The 14,837-nt window shown below is 39.5% G+C and overlaps 1 protein-coding gene across 3 annotated transcripts; it reads right to left on the reverse strand.

Annotated features, from left to right (window-relative positions):
* Positions 1-10,272: 10,272 nt before the first annotated feature.
* LOC140179837 (uncharacterized) lies at positions 10,273-14,837 on the reverse strand. Of its 3 annotated transcripts, XM_072219596.1 has the most exons (12): positions 14,526-14,837; positions 14,319-14,421; positions 14,074-14,178; positions 13,188-13,745; positions 12,853-13,101; positions 12,636-12,727; positions 12,127-12,211; positions 11,843-12,016; positions 11,605-11,771; positions 11,388-11,512; positions 10,894-10,969; positions 10,273-10,798 (listed from the first exon to the last, which is right to left on the reverse strand). In XM_072219596.1, the coding sequence occupies exons 1-4, from the start codon at positions 14,624-14,626 to the stop codon at positions 13,410-13,412; spliced, it is 645 nt and encodes a 214-aa protein (XP_072075697.1). In that variant the 5' UTR covers positions 14,627-14,837; the 3' UTR covers positions 10,273-10,798; positions 10,894-10,969; positions 11,388-11,512; positions 11,605-11,771; positions 11,843-12,016; positions 12,127-12,211; positions 12,636-12,727; positions 12,853-13,101; positions 13,188-13,409. The 3 variants fall into 3 exon arrangements, with proteins under 3 accessions (XP_072075697.1, XP_072075695.1, XP_072075696.1); XM_072219594.1 differs by having other exon boundaries at positions 11,605-12,016; positions 12,636-12,789; positions 14,526-14,743; XM_072219595.1 differs by having other exon boundaries at positions 11,605-12,016; positions 14,526-14,736.

Below are 14,837 nucleotides of genomic sequence, written 5' to 3' on the forward strand. Positions count from 1 at the left end.
CTACCTAAAATAAATAGTATTGTAAAAAACTCAATTAGCATCCATAGTGGCTAAAATATAATTAATTCTTAATTAAATTCAACAATTTAGATGCAAATTCACTAGGAAAAGATAGACAAGATGCTCACGCATCACAACACCAAACTTAAACTGTTGCTTGTCCTCAAGCAACCAACACTAATATAAGCTTAGGATGTGAATTTGCATGAGAATGAGAGTTCAATTAAGCTCATGTCTCTTCTTATAGTGGGGTTTACAACTGCAATCCTGAATAGTTTTGGCATCTCACTTTATCCTTTGAAGTTCAGAATGATTGGCATCCATAGGAACTCAGAATTCAGATAGTGTTATTGACTCTCCTAGTTCAGTATGTTGATTCTTGAACACAGCTACTTTATGAGTCTTGGCTGTGACCCTAAGCATTTTGTTTTCCAGTATTACCACTGGATACATAAATGCGACAGACACATAACTGAGTGAACATTTTCAGATTGTGACTCAGCTTTACTAGAGTCCCCAGTTAGAGGTGCCCAGAGTTCTTAAGCACACTCTTTTTGTTTTGGACCACGACTTTAACAGCTCAGTCTCAAGCTTTTCACTTGACACCTTCACGCCACAAGCACATGGTTAGGAACAGCTTGATTTAGCCGCTTAGCCAAGATTTTATTCCTTAGGGCCCTCCTATCCATTAATGCTCAAAGTCTTGGATCCTTTTTACCCTTTGCCTTTTAGTTTAAAGGGTTATTGGCTTTTTCTGCTTGCTTTTTCTTTTTCTTGTGTTTTTTTCTTTATTTTATTACATTTTTTTCGCAAGCTTTGTGTTTTTCACTGCTTTTTCTTGCTTCAAGAATCAATTTTATGATTTTTCAGATTATCAATAACATTTTTCTTTTTCATCATTCTTTCAAGAGCCAACAATTTTAACATTTATAAACTTTACTATCAAAAATTATGCACTGTTCATGTCATGCATTCAGAATCACAGAAAATACCACCACATTTAAGTAAATAAGACTTTATTCAATATAGACCCACTTTCTCATGCAATATATCACTCCTATATTTTTTTTTATTTTTGATTTAAGCTCAGTGAGTAATACATGAGACATCTTTTCAGAATTAAAGCAATAGGAAAACTAAACTAGTCCTAGGATTCTAACTGATAAAGGATCATGCAACAAACAAAGCAAAATAATAGGAAACCGGAACATAACATAGAAAAAGAGGGGAGGAATAAAAATGAAAGGAACTCAACCACCTTAATTATCCTAGTGGTCGCTTTATTCTTCAGGTTGTGCTTCTTCGCGAAGATGATTCGCCTCCCTTTTGGTGCTATAAGAATAAACAGAAAACCTTTACGCGAAGCGTCAACACCAAACTTAAAGGTTTGCTTGTCCTCAAGCAAATAAGAACTGAAAATAGAAGAGACAAAAATTAAGATGAAAAAATAAAAGGATAAGAGAATAAGAGAGAATTAGGATTAGGAGAGAGAGAAAGAAAACTGGGCAGCACAGGCGACGCGTTCGCGTGGAGCATGCGTTCGCGTGCGTCACGGAACTTCCTTAATGACGCATCAGCGTCAGGCACGCGATCGCGTACCCTGGGTTTTGCGCGATTCGCACGAAGCCAGCTGCGCGCCCGCATGACTTTCTGTTCACATGGCTTAGGAACCAAATCTTCATACGACGCGTTCGCGTGAGCGACGCAGACGGGTGGATGGCTGTTTGGTCAAATGGCGCGTACGCGTGGGGGACGCGTCCACGTGGGCAATTTTTGTGCTTGTAGCACATTTCCAGCCCCAAGCCAGCATAACTCTCTGCCAAAACACCTTTTACGTCGATTCTGCAGGTCACGCGTTCGCGTGAGCGACGCGGACGCGTGGGTGGCGAAAATCACAAGCGACGCGAACGCGTGGGGCACGCGTTCGCGTGGATCATTTGTGCGAAAGGCATAAGTCCAGCGCCACTCCCGCGCAACTCTCTGTCAATATTTAATCTTCACGCACACTTGATTGACGCGTTCACGTCAATGACGCTTACGTGTCGTGTGCCCCCCTTTTTTTTATAGCTTGAGGTGTTCGGTTCCTGGAAGATCATAGCTGCATGATCAGAAAATTAGTAAGAACTCAATAAAAATAAAATAACTAAGAAAACTACTACGAAAAATAGTGAAGGGTACGAAATTATTGGGTTGCCTCCCGACAAGCGCTTCTTTAACGTCACTAGCTTGACGATCAGTTCTGCTAGTTCAGCAGATGAGTGGACCTCTGGCGGTCAATCTTTCCTCCAAGATAGTGCTTCAACCTCTGGCCATTCACTGTAAATTTTCTGTCAGAATTTTCTTCCTATATTTCCACATGACTATATGGTGAGGCTCTGGTAACCACAAACGGTCCTGACCACCGGGATTTCAGCTTCCCGGGAAAGAATTTGAGCCTTGAATTATACAGAAGCACTCTTTGTCCTGACTCAAAGACTCTGATGGCAATATTCTTATCATGCAGTAGCTTGATTCTCTCCTTATAGAGCTTGGCATTCTCATAGGCTGAATATCTGAATTCATCAAGCTCATTCAACTGAAGCATCCGCTTAATTCCTGCAGCTTCTGAATCAAGATTCAGATACCTAATTGCCCAATAAGCCTTGTGCTCTAGCTCAACTGGCAAGTGACAGGCTTTGCCATAGACCAACTGATATGGGGACATGCCAATTGGAGTCTTGTATGCTGTCCGGTATGCCCAGAGAGCATCATCAAGCTTCCTAGACCAGTCCTTTCTTGAAACACTGACGGTCTTCTCCAGAATCCTCTTAAGCTCCCTGTTGGAAACTTCAACCTGTCCACTTGTCTGAGGGTGATAGGGGGTTGCCACTTTATGACGGACTCCATATCTATGCAGAAGAGAGTCCCGCTGTCTGTTACAGAAGTGACTTCCTCCATCACTAATGAGTGTCCTTGGGACACCAAACCGGCTGAAGATATATCTCTGAAGAAAGCTCATTACCACCTTGGCATCATTGGTGGCCAAAGCCACAGCTTCCACCCACTTGGACACATAGTCGACTGCCACTAGAATATAGTTGTTTGAATGTGAGGGTGGGAAAGGTCCCATGAAATCAATACCCCACACATCAAACAACTCAACCTCAAGAATTCTCTGCTATGGCATTTCATGGTTGGCAGGGAGGTTTGTGGCTTTTTCACATCTGTCACAGTGCTTTACAAATGCTCTTGAGTCTCTGAAGAGAGTCGGCCCGTAAAACCCGCTCTGAAGGACCTTTGTAGCTGTCCTTTCACCACCAAAGTGGCCTCCATACTCAGAACCATGACAGTGCCAAAGAGTCTGCTATTTTTCTTCATCTGGGACACACCTTCGGATAATTCTATCTGAACACCTTTTAAAAAGGTATGGTTCCTCCCAAATGTAGTACTTTGCATCAGTCAATAGCTTCTTCACTTGTTGCCTACTGTACTCCCTTGGGATAAAATTCATGGCCTTATAATTTGCAATGTCTGCAAACCATGGAGCCTGCTGAATGAGGAACAATTGTTCATCTGGAAACGTCTCAGTCACAGTTATGGGTGGTTGTACTCCTGCTTCAGGCTCAATTCTGGAGAGATGGTCAGCTACTTGATTTTCTGACCCTTTTTCTGTCTTTTATCTCAATATCAAACTCCTGAAGGAGCAACACCCATCTGATTAATCTTGGTTTAGAATCCTGTTTGGTTAGAAGGTACTTCAAAGCAGCATGGTCAGTATAAACAATAACCTTAGAACTAAGTAAATAGGACCTAAACTTATCAACAGCATACACAACAGCTAATAATTCCTTTTCTGTAGTTGTGTAATTCTTTTGAGCATCATTTAACACATGACTGGCATAGTAAATGACATGTACAAGCTTACCATGCCTCTGTCCTAAAACAGCTCCTATAGCAAAATCACTAGCATCACACATTAATTCAAATGGTAAATCCCAGTCAGGGGAAGCTATAATGGGAGCAGAGGTAAGATTTGCCTTCAGAGTTTCAAAAGCATGCAGACAATCAGAATCAAAGACAAAAAGAACATCAACAACCAACAGGTTGCTCAATGGTTTAGCAATTTTAGAAAAATCCTTTATAAATCTTCTATAAAATTCTGCATGACCCAAGAAACTCCTAATTGCCTTAACATTAGTTGGTGGTGGTAATTTTTCAATTACCTTCACCTTTGCTCTGTCAACCTCAATTCCCTTACTTGAAATCCGGTGTCCAAGAACAATGCCTTCTGTAACCATAAAATGGCATTTTTCCCAATTTAAAACAAGGTTTGATTCTTGACACCGTTTCAAGACAAGAGATAAATGTTTAAGGCAGGATTCAAAAGAATTACCAAAAACAGAAAAATCATCCACAAATATCTCAATAAACTTTTCAACCATATCAGAAAAAATTGAAAGCATACACCTCTGAAAAGTTGCTAGAGCATTGTAAAGTCCAAATGGCATTCTCCTGTAGGCAAATACTCAAAAGGGGCATGTGAATGCTATCTTCTCTTGATCTTGAGGGTCCACTGCAATTTGATTATATCCAGAATATCCATCTAGAAAACAATAAAAAGCATGACCAGCTAACCTATCAAGCATCTGATCAATGAAAGGGAGGGGGAAATGATCCTTCCTTGTAGCAGTGTTTAGCCTCTTGTAATCTATGCAAATTCTCTATCCTGTTACTGTTCTTGTAGGAATAAGCTTATTCTTTTCATTCTTGATCACTGTCATCCCTCCTTTCTTGGGAACTACCTGTACAGGACTTACCCAAGGACTGTCAAAAATAGGGTAAATAATACCTGCTTCCCATAATTTCATTACCTCTTTTTGGACCACCTCTTTCATAGTTGGATTGAGTCTCCTTTGTGGTTGCACAACTGGTTTAGCATCATCTTCAAGAAGGATCTTGTGCATACACTTAGTTGGACTAATCCCCTTCAAGTCACTAATGGTCCACCCAAGAGCTGTTTTATGGCTCCTGAGCACTGAAATAAGCGCCTCCTCTTCTTCAGGCTTCAAAGAAGAGCTAATAATCACTGGATATGAATCGTTTCCACCCAAGAACACATATTTCAGAGAAGGGGATAAGGGTTTGAGCTCAAGCTTGGGGGCTTCCTCCCCCTTAATTGGCGTGTTCATCAGCTCCTTTTGGGGTGGTGAATCATCAACTTCAACTAATTCACACTCAGAAATAGGATCTAGAACATCATCAAGTACCTCAGTTTCCAGTACTTCTTGAACAAGTGGTTCAATAACATATATTTTCATACACCCCTCAGAATCATTGGGGTGTTTGAGGGCTTCAAAAACATTTAGGACCACCTGTTCTTCATTGACCCTCAGGGTTAATTCACCCTTTTGCACATCAATCAGAGCTCTACCTGTAGCTAAAAAGGGTCTACCAAGTATAATAGAGGGTTTTACCTCCTCTTCCATGTCTAATATAACAAAATCAACAGGGAAGATAAATGGTCCTACTTTCATAAGTAAATCTTCAACAACACCTACAGGTAATTTGATAGAAAGATCAGCAAGTTGAAGAGAAATACGAGTGGGTTTTACCTCCTCAATTTGAAGCTTTTTCATCACTGAAAGTGGCATGAGGTTAATGCTAGCTCCAAGATCACATAAAGCTCTCTGAATGCCGACTTCTCCAATGGTGCATGGAATGACAAAGCTCCCTGGGTCTGGCATCTTCTCAGGAAGGGTGTGTTGAATAATAGCACTGCATTCCTTGGTTAGCACCACTGTTTCTTGTTCCTTCCAATTCCTCTTGTGGGTCAACAATTCTTTCATAAATTTAGCATAGAGAGGCATTTGCTCCAGAGCCTCTGCAAAAGGGATGTTGATCTGCAGCTTCTTGAAGACATCTAAAAATTTAGAGAATTGCTTTTCTTTGGACGCCTTCTGAAGCCTCTGAGGATATGGCATTTTTGGCTTGTATTCAGGGGCCTTTGGTAAGGTGGGATACGTGTCAAGAGAGTCAGGGAACGGGTTGTCTGCCCGCTTAGGAGGGGCGTGCTCTACTTCTTCCTTCTTCTCCTCTGTAGCTTCCTTTTTAACTAGATCTTCATTGACCTTGGTCTCAGAACCAGCCACCTTACCACTTCTCAATTGAATAGCCTTGCAATCTTCTCTTGGGTTCACCACTGTATCACCAGGGAATGTATTTGAAGACCTTTCAGGTAATTGCTTGCTCATTTGACCCATTTGCACCTCCAAGTTTCTAATGGAGGCTCTGGTTTCTTGTATGAAACTCATCATCATCTCCCATTTAATAACGTAAAGGAAAAAAATTAACGTAAAAGAAAAGAAAAAAATAACGTAAAAAAAATGCAAAATAAAAATTAATAATAAAATAAAAAATATAATAATAAAGAAAAATTATCTAATATAAGTAATCAAACAACGAATAGTTATTAATCACAGTCAATCCCCGGCAACGGCGCCAAAAACTTGGTGCGGTATTTACAACCACACTTACTAACCGGCAAGTGCACCGGGTCGTACCAAATAATACCTTACATAAGTAAGGGTCGATCCCACGAGAATTGATGGATTAAGCAACAATAGCGTTTGATAGGATTAGTTAGACAGACAGAAAATAGTGTTGGGATGCAATATAAAAGACATTAAACAATATAAAAAACATTGAAGAAAGGCAAGTAAATACTTTGGAAAAAATATGGAGAAGATAGTTAAGGTTTCAGAGTTATCTATTTTTCCGGATTAACTTTTCTTACTAACTAATTTAATTATGCAGGATTTAATTTATGGCAAATTGTATGTGACTAGACCCTAATTCCTTAGACCTTCCTAGTCTCCTCTAAAATTCATTAACTGCCAATTTGTTGGTCAATTAGTTCCAATTAGATGGTGATAATCAAATTTTAGTTTATATGCCACAAAAACTCTAATTATCCAAGAGGTAAAAGGATTATATGTCACTTATCCTATTAAACTCAGATAATTAAAATTTAGGAGAAATAGTTTTCAAGTTGTTGTTCAGGTAAAGAGCTTTTTCAAGTTTTACAAGAACTCAAATAGAAAGAGGGTCATACTTCCGTTCCACCTAAATTCATAAAATAAAGAGCGAAAACAATTCTTAAATTATAAATCCATACATAAATTAAAATAGTAAAAGCAATAAAATTAATCCATAGAAATAGACAGAGCTCCTAACTTTAACAGTGGAGGTTTAGTTGCTCATGGAAAAGAGAAAATAAGGATTCAGGTAAAAATGTACCGAGTTCCCATCTGATGGCATTAGATCCCTTTTTATATCTAATCCTAATAAATTTAAAATCTAATATTTAAAATTAAACTTAAAATAATATCTTTTCCTAATTTAAGATTTGAATTTAAATTCGAATTAATTAAAATAATCAAGTCTTCAATGGATGGATGGGGACCACTTGATTTGTTCATTCTGCAGCTTCTAATCTGTATTTTCTTGGCTAGAAACTGGGTTAAAACAGCCCAGAAATCGCCCCTGGCATTTTTCTGCGTTTTCTGCATGTGGCGCATGTGACGCGTCCGCGTCGTCCACGCGTTCGCGTCATTTGTGCAGATTCCAGTCCACGCGTTCGCGTCAGGCACGCGATCACGTCATTACGATTTCCTCCATTCCGCGCGGTCGCGTGAGCCATGCGTCCGCGTCGGTATTCGCTGGTCATCTCCTTGGCTTCTTCTCTTTCTCTGCAGAAACTCCATCAAATTCTGCCAAATGCTACCTAAAATAAACAGTATTGTACAAAACTCAAAATAGCATTTGTAGAGGCTAAAATATAATTAATTCTTAATTAAATTCAACAATTTAGATGCAAATTCACTAGGAAAAGATAGACAAGATGCTCACGCATCAAGAGTCGGTATGGGATCTTGGAGGTTGTAACAAACTTCCAGCGCTGTGTGGATTTCCTAAGAGATAACGAGGAGGAGCTTGATTTTCGATTGTTGTATGGGACCCCTGTTCTTCAGACTCAATTCCCGAAGTTGGAAAAATCTGGTGCAGTTAATTACACGAGGGAAATATATTTTTACCGTGAGTCCTTAAAGAGATGCGTTCGTACGATAATTTTGGAGTGCAAGCAGATGGAGGAAAAATCTGTTTACGTAACACAAAAGTATCATAGGCCGGAGTTGAAGTGGAATGTGGAACACGATCACCGCACCGATTCCTTTTACTGTACTTGTTTGAGGATGGAGTCATTCGGCCTACCCTGTTTTTACATACTAGCAGTGTTGGTGCGATTAGATGTTGCCTCTCTTCCAAAGAGTCTTGTTCTTCAACGGTGGTCGAAGGCCGCCAAGGCTCACGTCATGGAGCCAAGCATTATGGATGACGGCGGTGATGCAATAGCACTTTATAAGAGTCGAGTAGGGATGTTCCTGCATCATTGTAAGAGGTTTGCTGCAGTTGCATCTATGAGGGACGGGGATTTTAAAGTGTATTTGGAGAAGGTGGTTAGGGACACATTTGTGTTGGAACTGAAGAATGGGGTAGGACGATCGGATGGTGGGGGAACCGATAATTTCGAGCAATATGTGGTGCGTGATCCGGTTGGTGTGTGCACAAAGGGCACTGGTCATGGACACGAGCCACTTGGTTCCAGGGGAATAAAGAGACAGAAATGCAGCACATGTGGAGAGTTAGGGCATCGACGTACCCGGTGTCCGAACGGGTTACCCACTGAGACTGTTGCTACACAAGAAACCAATCGAGAGATGTTATCACAGACAATCGCCACGGTGGGTCGTATTTGTTTGGTTTATTGTTCGTATTCATGTTTAAAATGTCATATTCTGTGATTGAAATTGTGCATTCCTTAATGGAGTGACCACTTTTCTTTTACCCACAAAGGGGATCATATTTTATTAGTGGTCTTGACTCCGGTGAAACAATATTTACATCGGTAGTTTAGAAAATGCAAATCTAGCTAGTAGGAACTTTGGTGTATATCCATAGGATTTTATTTGTGTATATAATGAAAGATGGATATGTAGGGGTCTTATTTGTGTACATAATAAAAAATGGATTTGCAGGGTTCTACGAATAGGAAGAATGGTCAGAGGTTGAGGAAGACTCGTGATGGTCAAAATACTATGAGCAACTTCCAAGTTTAAACAGTTCCTTTGTCATGTGGTGTGTTGCTAAGTATGTATTTAAATTTCGTTATGATTTTTGTTGCAAGTCTATGCTGGCCAAGTTGGAATTTTTGGGGGTGTTATGATGATTCAAATGGTGATGTATAGCTTAGTTTATGTGGAAGCTTTCGTAGGACTTATTTCATTTTCTTATGATATGAATTTGAGTTTTCTGTGTGAAGTTCCAATTTGTGACAAACTTTTGTCGACACTTCTGCTATGAACATTTACTTCTTGCAGTGTGTTCTTTCTTTTATGGTCTATAGTTTGTGCGATTTTCTTATCCTATTTCTGTGTTTCACACTTGCACTACTACTAATTTCCAATCAAACTATAGAAGCCAAATATGTACCATGATATCAGATACACATTCCTTCATCATAATCATGTTCCATTAAGTACGAAAGCACCCAAAATTGAGAAAATTCCAAACTTTAGAGACTTTAACCCTCACTAAGTGAAATTAAAGATTGAAACTCAAATACCCAGATTATAAAACTCACTTTTATGGAAGCACCGCTGGGCTCCTTTTATCAAAATCTCAACCCGCTCTGCATTTTGCTCCTAATGTCCATATATGTAGGAAAACAACACATGAGTTACTCTTAAACTCCATGTACTCCTTTTTTTGTCTTTTTTCTTTCTTTTTTTATCTTTTCTTTCTCTTCTGGGAAGAATGAGTTGAAACTTTAAATTAATTGAAATTCTGTAAAGGGCATACAGGGAAGTAAAATAAGGCTGTATTTTTACTTTTTACTTTATTCACGATTGCCTTTTTTATTGTGTTTGCGGGAGATGTATCCAAGGCAAAAACCAAAGAAGAGAAGGTAACTTTGTGATTTTGTTTTTTTTTTATTTGTTTTAATGAAGATTGAGTACAATCATGGATACATAAACTTTTTTAATTATATTATTCAGCATGTATTTTAAAAAATATATGACAAGTTAAAACTTATTTTTATATAAATTTCATTTATTATGAATAAATAATTTATATTTATGCTTAATTTTAGAATATTTATTTTAACATGAAATATGTTTAAAAACAAAAACATATCATGTATTTATACCTTCATATGCAATTTAGAACATGTAGTTGACATACAACATTATATATCACATAAATGTGCCTTCATAACATCAAAAGGGATCACAGTTTCACACCGTCATGTGAATGTCAAGAACCCGATAACACTGACAACTAAAATTAGGCCACCCCACCTAGGCATGTGTGGCCCTATTTTAGTTACAATAAAAAAGAATATTTTCATCTAACGGCACAAGTCTAGGAATATATCCATATACAGCTTAAGCACATGCATACCTAGTAGTACTCCACCTTGCTTCTAATTACATACGGTGGATTTGACGTCAAGACCCGAGTCTCAAAAGGGATAACCCACCCTAAAAAAATACTTCACAGTATGGTTCAGTTTACTACACCACTACATATAAGAAACATATATATCTAATGCAGGAAATAGATAGTGTCATCTCCTGCTAGTCATTGGTACCTGTGATTCGGCTCCAGACCATGTCAGCCTTGGTGCTAACATAACCGCGAAGCTGGTTAGTTTCCGACTGAACAATGCTGTCTTCATGCGCACACGGTCAGAATTTTCCTGAAAAGGTAGAGAAAAGAAGTTGTCTCTCACGTACTTAAATCAGATTGAAGGTTTCACCAATAAAAATAGAATAATCACTAAGTTTTAGTTACCATGTGGTTGAAGATATTTGGAGAGAAGCCTCCCTTGTGCTGCAACCAGGACAAGCACCAGATCCCAAATTCTGGACTGACACAAGCATACAAAATGAGTTAACAACATGGGACAAGGGTTGAAGAGCTATGTTAACTTACAGGCATTTTATAGGCATTTTTGAAAGACCCATACATTATAGCATGACAACACAGGATGGTGCATAAAAAGAAACCCGTCAATTATGAAGATAAGTTATTTTGCAGTGAAAATAGAGACAAATGCAAAAACCTTATAGGCAATTAAAATGAAATCACAAAGCGATGACAATAGGTTTACAGGCAAACAACACTCTGAAATTTAGTTCTTCATATATGTGCTTAGGTTCAGTTAATTATTTCACATCATAAAACTGGTCTATTTAAAACAGTTTTAGTTCCACTTCAGCGTTTGATTCTTTTTTAATACCCCACATCCTAACATGACGACATAAGTGGCTAAATTAAAAAGAAACCTGTCCAGGTTGTTGGAAAGTCCTTCTGGGTAGAGATTATCACCCCAATTGCTTGGGTCTGGGGAGGCATGCAGGAAATTCATAATGTTCCTATTGTGGACGAACATCTTTCCGAGGACAACACACTGTAAATAAAAATACCAGCCTTTGTTGTTTTTGTCCGTGGTTTTCAACTAAAGCCAAATGCTAACCAATAGTTAGAATGTAGAATGCTTACTATCTTGTTCATATTTGCCTCTCTTCTGACAATGCTCTCCGGGGACCTAGACACATCTAACACATACTTTTTTGCTTCCTTGATGTTTAGCAGCATTATGTACCATGAATTCGCTGCCTCCAAAATCGGCACAAATACTTGCACCAGAAGGGTGAATGTGCTAGTGACTTAAGAAATTATAAGGACATAATTAGCATGAAGCCATTGTTAACAATAATAATAGGTTTGGAAACTTTACATGCTCAAGTGCATTTGTCTCTTGCATCCACCGTCCCTCGTAACTTTTCTTTAGTTTCGATATAGGTGTATCACAAAGTACATCTCGCGCAAAGTCGGATGGAAAGTACCAAGTCACAGGAGCCATGCTTTTGCCAGACATTAAAGATGCAATCATGGCAGTGGTGTTAATAACCTGCGAAAGCAACATCAAGGCTTTTCATGCTAGTCGCGGTTTGAATGACCACTACGCAGATATAAATAAATAAAGGTAACAACTAACAGTGCCATGTTACGGTTACTCACGTCTGGGTGTGGTGTGTATGGAGGAGCCAGAGAGATGAAAATCCCACGTACCACCTCAAAACCAGCCAACTCGTATAGCACCTCCCTGCAGTAGGAGTACAACAACCATGCTTGACTAATTTATAACAGGAATGAATACCATAAAAAGGGACGGTTATTTGTGTGAAGAGTGTGTTTGAATTTTAATTCAATTTTGCACTTGATGTCACACACCAAGAAATTGGGAAGTTTCAAGTTGAATCTCAAAAAACAAGCATAGTCAGTGTTTCTGATGCTTTTTTGGTGGGTCAAAATAATAACTCATTTTAAAATTTTAATGACATATTCTTGACTTTGTTAATAGATTTTACATTATATTATCATTATTCGATGTGTTTGTCTTAATGTTAGTTTGACAGCCCCAAAGAAATATTCTTATGCTCTATTGACACTATTAGGATAGTTGGGATTAAAACATTCTTATGCTTTGTGAACACGATGAGGACAATGCCAATCGAAAAATTTCTTACCCAAGGTGCACTGAAGGATCTTCTTCCTTTGGGGAGAAGATGTATGCAACAAGTTTGGTCTCTTCCATGACAACCCCATGCCCAAAGTTGGCCTGAAGTACATCTTGAGGCTTTGTAAGTTGTGAACTAGTTGCGTTAGTGCACCCAAAACCAACTACATCAGTTATACATGCCAAATTAGCCACAGTTAAGGAGCTTTTACAAACAATTTGCATACCTGCGGGACGGAAGGTAGTGTGGAGTCGACGGTGCCAGATGAACAACGGTTGCGTCCTCCCACCATCTGCCGGACGACAGGGCGTCTAGGTGCCGACGGCTTTGGACAATTTGGCAACATACGCATCAAGTTCAACATCGGCCGCCTCTCCATGGGTGTTATCTCTACACCATCAACCTTGGGCAACTTTGCGTTGTTTGTGGTAAGTGTGGTTGAGCTATGGAGCCCAGCAATCTACGTGGTTAACCCCTATTGAATATTTTCACAATGGCTTGTTAGGAACCGTCGATGAGTGAGTAACATAAGTAAGCTTGGTATTTTATTATTACCCATACCTGGAAGTCTCCAGAGAAATCTGCAACCCTTTTTCCTCCCACTAGTCCTCCCGATAACGTCTTTCCTGAACCCATTGACCAATGGGAATAAGTGTTTGTTGTAGTCAGCATGTTGCATTCACTGTTTGGCCATGTTTGAGTGCATCCATGTTGTTCGATTTGAGCAATGTCTCCTTCATCCCCTGGAGAATATGGAGCAACAATATCAAGCAGGCTATAATCCTACACAGGTTGTTGCTGGGTGGCCTTGCCCTTGCCCTTTCCCAATGCTGATGTCACAGTAGGAGACATCAGTTGCTCTAACACGGCACCATCCGCCGACCAATCCGCACTCAACATGGTGGTATACATTCTGTGAGCCTTCACCCCCATTGGGTTGGGCATGATGGAAGAGTTCGCAACAACTTCTGTATTAGGGACCATCACTATCATATCGTTCTTCTCATGCTGTCGTTGGACCATATCCAATATGTTGAGAAGCATGCCCTCTGAGGTTGTCACTTTTGACTCCACCATTGCAATGCGACCATCTGGCCCATCCAGCTTCAGATCTATGCTCTACATAGTAACAAAAGTGATCAGTATGTTAGTATGAGCTTTCGAAAAATATAGCAATTTCTACCCCCGAGCAGGGAGATGTGGCCGAAATGAGGTCTTAAAAACTTTTTGTTAACAGAATCTACAAGGGCCTAGAACCAAGTCACATTGGGTGATGTATTTAACATGAAAAAAAACTCAATACAAAACCCCTTTACATGTCTGTGTGACCCAATGTTAACGCAAGCCACACTTCATGGGATTAGATTTTATGGCGGTGTGTGGTGTTCCGTCAACCTTTTTCCAACTACAATGAACCACTGTCAAACACTAATGAGTACAAGGGTACCTGAGACAAGTTTAGAATGGCATTCATGAGAGCGGCGACCTTTCTTCTATCTTCGGCCTCCTTTGTGGTCATCATCGTCGTGTGTGATTCTTGTGCTGCTATTATCTGATATTCAGAAAACAGTTTTAGAACCAAGCATTATAAACGATTCCTAAGTTAATTTGAAAATATATTGTATAGGCTAGTAGGACCATCGGGAGTTTAACAGGATAACCAATTCGGAGGAATTACAATATATTGGGTACCTCAAGATCAACTGACTTCATCCCTGGCTCAGGTGGCATGGCATTGTTGCCTTCTTCAACAGGAACCTCCTGAAGGCTAGGTGATTTGAAGATATCATCCAACCTACAAAATAAACCCATGACGGAATATGTAAATAGACCAGAGTCATGGGTTTCAGTCTAGTAGAGAACCCCTAAAAATAAAATTTCATCAAAGACTGTCCTTACCCGTAAATGCTTGGAATGTCTTGAGATTCATTAAAGAAAGGATCAAAGCCTTCCATGACAGCCCACACGATCCAGCTACGGACTGTGGGGCAGGGGCACATGCAGTGTTAGGGATTCGTGTTTGTTGTACACAAGTAATGCAATACAAAAAGAAGAAATGGAATGTTGTGGCTGCTCTATGATGGAACCAGGTTTACTATGCTTATCTCCTGCTAACGACCGACTTTTGGCGTTCACTAAGAGAGCATTTTTATCTGTAGTCTTGTACGACCAGATACTGTTCATACCAATTGCACGGTGAGCAAGGATGAT

This window comes from Arachis hypogaea, chromosome 16, assembly GCF_003086295.3.
Source record: "Arachis hypogaea cultivar Tifrunner chromosome 16, arahy.Tifrunner.gnm2.J5K5, whole genome shotgun sequence".
NCBI classification, from domain to species: domain Eukaryota; kingdom Viridiplantae; phylum Streptophyta; class Magnoliopsida; order Fabales; family Fabaceae; genus Arachis; species Arachis hypogaea.

Bases quoted from the DNA above. Each gene is read 5' to 3' on its own strand.
- LOC140179837 (XM_072219596.1), bottom strand. From the start codon at position 14,626: ATGTGCCCCTGCCCCACAGTCCGTAGCTGGATCGTGTGGGCTGTCATG. The intron at 14,422-14,525 runs GTAAGGACAGTC...TTTATTTTGTAG, and splicing joins GACATTCCAAGCATTTACGG to GTTGGATGATATCTTCAAAT. The intron at 13,746-14,073 runs GTACCCTTGTAC...GTTACTATGTAG, and splicing joins CCATTCTAAACTTGTCTCAG to AGCATAGATCTGAAGCTGGA.